A 7,541-nucleotide genomic window follows, 5' to 3' on the forward strand; every position below is an offset into this window, starting at 1 on the left:
TACTCCTGAAGGTGTGACTGAGCAGTATAGCAAAAAAGAAAAAGCAATTACTGACTTGCCATGAAATATTTTAGCTGAAACAATGAGGCACAATTAGTGAAATAATCTGTTGTGTCAAAAAGGTGTGGTTTTGTTTTAAAAGATAGATGGGAAAATAAACCAAGCTTTAGATATGAATTTAACTGGGTCCCAGAAGAGCTAAACAGAACAGAAGTGAATGCAAAATACAGCAATGTGAAGTGCAACAGAGTCCCTGACACAAAAGGTGTAAATATAGTACAATTACTAGGCTACAATAACTAAAGCAGGCAGTTTGCCAGCAATATTAATTATTGTTTAATTAATAATTAAAGTTGAAATATAACTGAGTATGAAGCAAAATGGTAGAAAAGGTCAGTTTAAAGATGTTAACAACTTTTTTTTTTTTTTTGTCTGCCATGTTTCCATGGTTGCAGCCATCACACTATGTGGGTTAAGAAAGTAAGGTTATATTCAATCATCAGCATATATTCAGTTATTTTATGAGCATTTTGTGTTCTGGTCTATGATCATAATTAATTCCCCCACTCAGGAATCACATATTGTAAATGATAATCAACATTAATATTCTGTCAGTGGGTTTGATAGATTATGGTAAAAATACATGTCTTTCATTTTTTCTTTTCTAACTTTCTCATAATCACAATGCATGTGATGATTATCAAGGGTTGGGCAGATCAAATGTCAGGAGAGGATGATCTTGAAAGCAAAACGAGCTCTGTAAAATATATTGCTGGGGATAGAGGTCAAAATATAAAAGTGTATAAGTTCCAACTCTTTTTTGCCGTGTCACTGTGTTTCATTAGCCAATATGTTCACATTTATGTCCCTTCCTGTTCTTCCCTGAGATAACCTTTTACAAACCACAGAATGCTAATGAAACTAAAACTGCATCTGTGAAGATAAAGTGAGAAAACTGCATCAGAGCTAATAAAAAATACAAAGACAGTAGAAAAGACCAAAGAGGAGATTTTCCTTCAACAAAATGAATTTCCCACTTTTGAGACTCCCTGGCCCACACTTTTATCTTTGGCCTGAGGTTTGCAAACCAAGGGCCACATCAGCAGTTGGTATCAGAGGCAGGATCTGTGTGTAAACATCAGACTTTTGAACAACAAACACGCTTGTTTTTAGTGAATAATTTATGTTGAAACGGGTGTATGCAGCAAAACCAGATAACATAAAACCCCGAGATATGAAGATGGAAGCTGTTTTCAAAAATATGTTATCTATAAATGTCCAACTTGTCTTCAACCAAGGTTCCAACTGTATATGTATATGTATATATGTAATGCCAATTACCATTTTTGTGTATTGCTGTGCAGAACAAAATATATATTTTTTAACACATTAGCCCTGAGTGAGTGCAAGCTGTTTGATAAATTTACAATGCAGGCAGTTTAAGCTACTGTATGTACAGTCATCTACACTGTGCATTTCATTTACAGTTTCAAAAGTGAGCCGGTGAGAAGAAACAGGTTGATTTCCTCTGTTTATTTTGACCTATGACTTTTGACCTTTAAAACTCGAATTATTATAGGAGTCATGAGACCTAAATATGAAATGGAGAATCCATATAAAAAGTAATTGCTGGCCAATAGCCAACATCTCTGTAAAAAATAATTCTGTGTCATGTGTCATGGAAGCTTATATGGAAAAAGAATTTATAAGTCACAGACCAACAGCATAACCTCAGTGATGAAACGGTAGACAATAAAAAGCAAAAGAATCACAAACGCTGTATTTTTTTCCTCCTTTAAGTGTTAAACATTTTATTTTGTTGCATGTATTTACAAGCTTCATAAAAAAGTTATTCTATTAAAAGTGCACCAGGGCACAGAGAGACGTTGCACCCCACTAACTTCCAAGGAACAGATATTTTGTTCCATAATTCAGTTTCTTTAGGAAATTAAAGTCAATTATGTGTCACCATTCTCCTCCTCACTGAAGAAAGACCTGGGCCTGCAAAGCCAATAAACATGAACAATAACAAGTTAACGAGCAAAAAATTGCTGAATGCAAACACACATATTTTCAGGTACATCAGTGCAGTCACCCAAATGTTTGATGTAGGTTACAGAATTTTAAACAGCTTTTGGTCATAAGAGGAGGAAAAAACAAAGGCTCGTCTGTGTCTCCTCACCTGTTCAGACCAAGGGGTAGCTGGCCGCAGTAGAAATGCCACACTGGTTGTGTTTGTTCCTGGCCATCATGATGTATCCCTTGTCTCCCCACTGTAGACCCCAGCTACATAAACATACAGATTACCATTTTAAATGATCAGCTACTGTGCACAGACAGAATCATTGTCTTAAATATAGTTGGAGCAGCATGAAGAGACATAATCTGAACTAATTGTAGTAATTCATAGAAGTGATCTCAGATGCTCCAGAATGAATTTCACTTTATTTTGGCTGCTATAAAAAAAATTTTTAAAAAAAACAGCAACTAGGCTTTTTGTCTCCACTGCTGACTGAGTGTTATTAGTGAAGAGGCTTATACTTTAAAACATAAGCAGCAGATGTAGATATTTACCTGTTCTTGACCAGCCAATAGTCCTGTCCATTGTCACTGCCATACCCCACAGCCAGAACCCCATGGTCCAGCTCTGTGCTGCTGCACGCTGGCTCATCATACAGTCCTGAGTGAGACAGACAGATGAATAGGTTAAAAACAAAATACAAGTAATTTTATTCTCACATTTGATATAAGAAAACAACCTGGCAGGGTCGGTGGAGTGTTTAAAACTATTCACCTGATTCATAGAACTGGAAGGATTCATGAGAGGCATCAATGGCAACAGACACAGGTCCAATAGTGGCCACAGCCTCCTTCAGGGCATCTTCATCACCTGCAGTCACATCAACATAACCTGTGCACGTAGCACCAACGGTGGCAGGGTTGTAACGGCAAGGACCATCCTAAATGAAAGTATTTCATGAATCACCAATGTTCTAGCACAGTATAGACACAAACTAATGTTTTTCTCAGTAGATTGTTCTCAAAAAATTATATTTGAGCTATTTGAAGTATCAAATGTTTAAGTCTAAAATAGTTTTGTGCTGAACATTTATAAAGGCTTTAGTTGCACTATTCATTGTCTCCACAAGATGGCAATATTGTATATCTCTTACACATCTAAACATTATCTGTAAACTGTAGCTGCATCTGTTTACCTCAGCCTCATAAGGATATGATTCTTCTGTGTCGATCCCTTTATTGGCTTGGATGTATTGGAAGGCATAGTCCATCAAGCCTCCCATGCAGCCCATGTTGCCATAGGCGCCTGAGCAGTCCACCAGCTGCTGCTCGCTCAGGGAAACCAGCTTCCCTGTCTTCCTGAAGTTCTGGCCCTCGAGTGAGCCAGTCTGGAAGAACAGCAAATTAATTTGTATATGAATCTGTAAAGTCACCTGCATTGCTGAAACAATAAGCAAGGCTGTATACATACTGCACTGAAGGCCCAACATGAGCCACATTCCTTCTGATCCTTGACATCAGTGACGTATCCCTTGTCCCTCCAGTCAACAGTGGCTGGCAGATCAGTGACTTCAGGCGCCCGGAGGAAGGCAGAGCCTCGACGAGGCAGAGAAGCGTTGAAGGAGCCCAGGCAGCCCTGAGAAATCAGGCGCCTGTATTCCTCATTTTCCTAATGAGAAGAGACATTCAGATTGTTACTTTGTTGGGTTTTTAACCAAAATGTCATTCACTGCATCCTTACAAGCTAAACCAAATCACATTAAGCCATTAAGTGATGGCACAGATATTTTTTTTTTCTTTTTTTGTTCATACCATGTCAGCAAAGTAGTTCATGCCGAGACGGTAGGATTTGATGCCCTGATCGGCCAAGATGTTGTGCACCAGCACTAGTTTGCGGTTGCTGAGCCAGATTTGCCTGCGGTGAGCCTCTTCAGATGGAGAGTTGTAGGATTTCCCTGTCATTCAAAGTAGGAAAGAATCAGAAAGATAACAGAGACTAATGATAAATTATTAACTCGTCCTCATTCTATTTGAAAGATTTCCCTTTACTCACTGATAAACGAAATGTAAGCTGTAACCGTAGGTTACCGTAAGATCAAGTCCTTTTAGAGAATATCTTCATAGACACCAGGTCAACTGCTACTGTACTGTAAATTACCGCAATAAAAGAGAACTGATGGGTCTGATTAGAGTTTCTGTCTTACCAAAATTGAGTTTCCAGGCGTGGAACTCTAGGTCTTCTAGAGAGACACTGGCACAGCTGGCCATGGCCAGAAAGGCAGCAGCAACCACCAGCAGCTTCATCCTGACTGAGACACAAGCAGAAAAAGCAAAGTGATCCCTTGTGACAAGTAGGAAACCACACAGGTTGAGACTTTTTTTGAATTTAAGACTCAGTTCTTTCACTTCAGCTTTGCATTACAAATGTTTCCTGTTATGACGCAATATGTTAAACGCAAACTACCACTGCATCAGCTTTGTTCCCCGGTTTCTTTGAATCTCTGTCATCGTTCTCTCAAATGACTTTTGTCTTTATGAGTTTCAGGTTCTTCTTTGCATCAATGCACCTGCACCACAGGAAGTGGTGCATTGATGTATCCCTACAGTATCTGTGTGTGTGTCTGTCTGTGCTAGAGCTCCTTACCTGAAACTGTGTCAATGTGTTCAGTTATGTTTGAGCTATAAACACTGATAGTTGATGCAGGGCTGCATTGTGCTTATATAGCTGGCTAGAGTTATGACTTGCTGTAAAAACAGTCAGGTGGTTGTCAGGAGCTCATAAAGTCACAAATAAAGAGAGTCAATCATTGAAATCGGAAATGTCTGAGTTATGCATTATGAGAAGTTCTCATGATGCCATTCTTCTGGGAAGCCTGAGCAAAACAAGAAGCGGCTTGGTGCGTTTTTTTTCCTAAAACACCAACTTTTCTATAAAGTTCTGACCAGTTTAACAGCAGTTTCTCGGTTAGGAATTACACAGTTGCATAAAAAAGGGAACACAGTCTGCCTGGTGGCTAGTGTGAGGCCTTTATGTGAAAAACCACTTTTGGGATTTTGTGGCCTCTCCACTGCTATTTCAGCCACATAGTGTCAAAGAACAAAATCAAACCACACAGAGAGAGACCATAGCACGTGTATTTTCTAAAGTGTGCCTTCTTTCACCTGTTTTGTTTGAAACCTCACTGACTAAATTATTCCACACTGGAAAAAAAAAAAGAAACTGATGAGGGTGTTTTTAATTTCTCAGAAATGCACTGTAGTTAACACCTACTTACTGAAAGGTTAATCAAGTCTTATTTAAAGTTGCGTTACCCAGTCTTTTTTCCTTTGCCAGTTCCTATACATGAGACTAAGGCAATTTATTTCAGCAGAGATAGACACAAACATCACATCAAACTGACTGGGGTCCCAGACACATGCTGAATTATGAAAAATTGCTCAATCTTTAGGATTTTTGGGAATTCATATTTTTGTGTGTGGGGCAATCGAATGGGTTTGTGAAATACTGTAAAAAAAAAAAATCTCTAGTATTTGTAATGTATATCATACACATGCCCATCTACATACTGGATAATCACACTTTTTCCAGTATTTGATACCATTTCCTTCACAGTTCATGACTCTTTCCATTGACTGTTAGTCAGTATTTCCTTTCTGTTGGCAAACGCACATCCTGTTTTTCACTTGACATTAATGTTCGATTTGATTTGCAAATGTTTCCCATCCATCATCAGATGAGAAACACTGCACATTATTTAACAATTAAATACACAAAATGTAGACTCAACAATGAACAAGGTGAAGCCAGAACTGAAATATGTTAATTATTAATTAGACATCCAACTTATTTCTCTATAGTAGTTCACAGCAGTTATGTTGTAACTGTTGTCTCACTATCTCTCTTACCGGCCCGTTGTTGGCCTAATTTCTATGTCTGACTGACTGTCACAAGGCTTCAGATCATAAACATGCTTACATGAAGTAAGAAAAATGAGAGCTAAGCTAAAAGTTTACAGATGTCACTGAACTGTTTTTGTCCTGTGTCATGCCTGTTGGCATTCAGTGTCTTGTTTGTGCACATGCTCGAGTTCCTCCTTATGAGAAAAGTGGATGTTGTTTGCTGACTGTACAGTAGAAACATAGATCTAATGATACATTACAGCAGTTTGGCATCACTTTAAAAGTTAGATATCTTTTCAAGATCGGTTCATAAAATGCAAAAACACACTTGCAGTTAACACATGGTGGAAGAAGTACACTTTTACTCTATTTTAAGCACCAAAACCACAAAATAAAAACACTCCATAGCAAATAAAAGCCCTACATTCAAAATTATGTCCAAATAAAAGTACTGAGTATGGCCACGACAAATACACACTGCTTTTTTATGGGGTTGTCAGAAATTTATATTTTTCTAATCTTAAATCTTAATCTGAATCAAAATGATGACATTGTCTGCCTCTGTCCCCCACAACCATAGAAGGAAGAACAGTAGATGTTGGATGGCTGCATAGATGGATGCATAATAACAATAGCATGTTGGATATATTTTGACCAGTAGCCTTTTTAGTGGTTGTGCTTGTATCCTGCAACGCCAACAGAAATCAACTAACGGCACAGAAAAAAAAAAAAGCTTTCTGTGATTTCCACTACCACTTCCACATTGTCTACCACATGTTTTGGTAGCATGTCATTGTGTTTTATTTGTTTTTTTCAAGTTGCACATGACAGTCATTACAGTTAGGTTATAGTGTTGGAAATGACACAATAAACATTTAATATACAGGACAAAGAATATACAGTTATGCAATGTGAATAAGGCAAGCTTTTGTTTACTGCTTAATGGAGACAGTAAACAGGTTCAATGTCAGGAGTAAATTTTGACTGTATTTACTGAAGATGTAGTCGCAATACCATTATTTCTATTATTATTACTATTATTTCCACACTGACTAAATCTGTAAGAAAAATATCTATATATACATATGGATACAATGAATGTAAGATTTGAATAATTCTGAAACTGATTATTCTTTTTTTTTTCTTTGGATTCTTAGTTATGAATCTGCATCTTTTATCATGTGTCTTCCACCATAGATTGGTCATATGAGTGTGGGAGATACTGAATGTTGGTCAGCTTAGGGTTTTGTAGGGTTTTCTCATTGTAAATGTTGACTCAGTGGACACTACCGCAGAAAGAATCAGCTGAAATGCTAAGTAATGTTGGGAACTGATAAGACTTATATTTCTGTAGTGATGTATACGTGGTTGCCAGAAAGTCACATGCATTTCAAATACCTCACTTAAACTATTATTTTGTGAATTGGCTACATAACTGAAGTAAACACAAGCTATTTGTATTGGTTTGATGTTTAGTGAGGACCCAAAGACACTAACTATTAATAAACACATATTATTATAATGTTACATCTGATAACTGCAGCTCCTGTAAGTGAAAATACTGGACTGTTTCCTTCATAGATTCAAGTGATACTTAATATCATATGTTAATTCAGTCACAA

General features: G+C 37.4%; 1 protein-coding gene across 1 annotated transcript; it reads right to left on the bottom strand.

Annotated features, from left to right (window-relative positions):
* Positions 1-1,799: 1,799 nt before the first annotated feature.
* ctsl.1 (cathepsin L.1) lies at positions 1,800-4,719 on the bottom strand. Its single transcript, XM_026300203.1, has 9 exons — positions 4,664-4,719; positions 4,224-4,328; positions 3,832-3,974; positions 3,491-3,688; positions 3,216-3,407; positions 2,795-2,960; positions 2,575-2,680; positions 2,183-2,286; positions 1,800-2,001 (listed from the first exon to the last, which is right to left on the bottom strand). Exons 2-8 carry the CDS (start codon positions 4,321-4,323, stop codon positions 2,187-2,189), a joined length of 1,005 nt encoding a protein of 334 aa, XP_026155988.1. The 5' UTR covers positions 4,324-4,328; positions 4,664-4,719; the 3' UTR covers positions 1,800-2,001; positions 2,183-2,186.
* Positions 4,720-7,541: the final 2,822 nt, after the last annotated feature.

The sequence above is a fragment of the Mastacembelus armatus genome, chromosome 22 (assembly GCF_900324485.2).
Source record: "Mastacembelus armatus chromosome 22, fMasArm1.2, whole genome shotgun sequence".
Lineage (NCBI taxonomy): Eukaryota > Metazoa > Chordata > Actinopteri > Synbranchiformes > Mastacembelidae > Mastacembelus > Mastacembelus armatus.

What these genes read in the sequence shown, in the direction of transcription:
- ctsl.1 (XM_026300203.1), bottom strand. Translation starts at nt 4,323, where the DNA reads ATGAAGCTGCTGGTGGTTGCTGCTGCCTTTCTGGCCATGGCCAGCTGT. An exon ending in CTTCCAGTTCTATGAATCAG is followed by an intron (nt 2,681 to 2,794) that starts GTGAATAGTTTT and finishes TGTCTCACTCAG; the next exon opens with GACTGTATGATGAGCCAGCG. An exon ending in TATTGGCTGGTCAAGAACAG is followed by an intron (nt 2,287 to 2,574) that starts GTAAATATCTAC and finishes ATGTTTATGTAG; the next exon opens with CTGGGGTCTACAGTGGGGAG.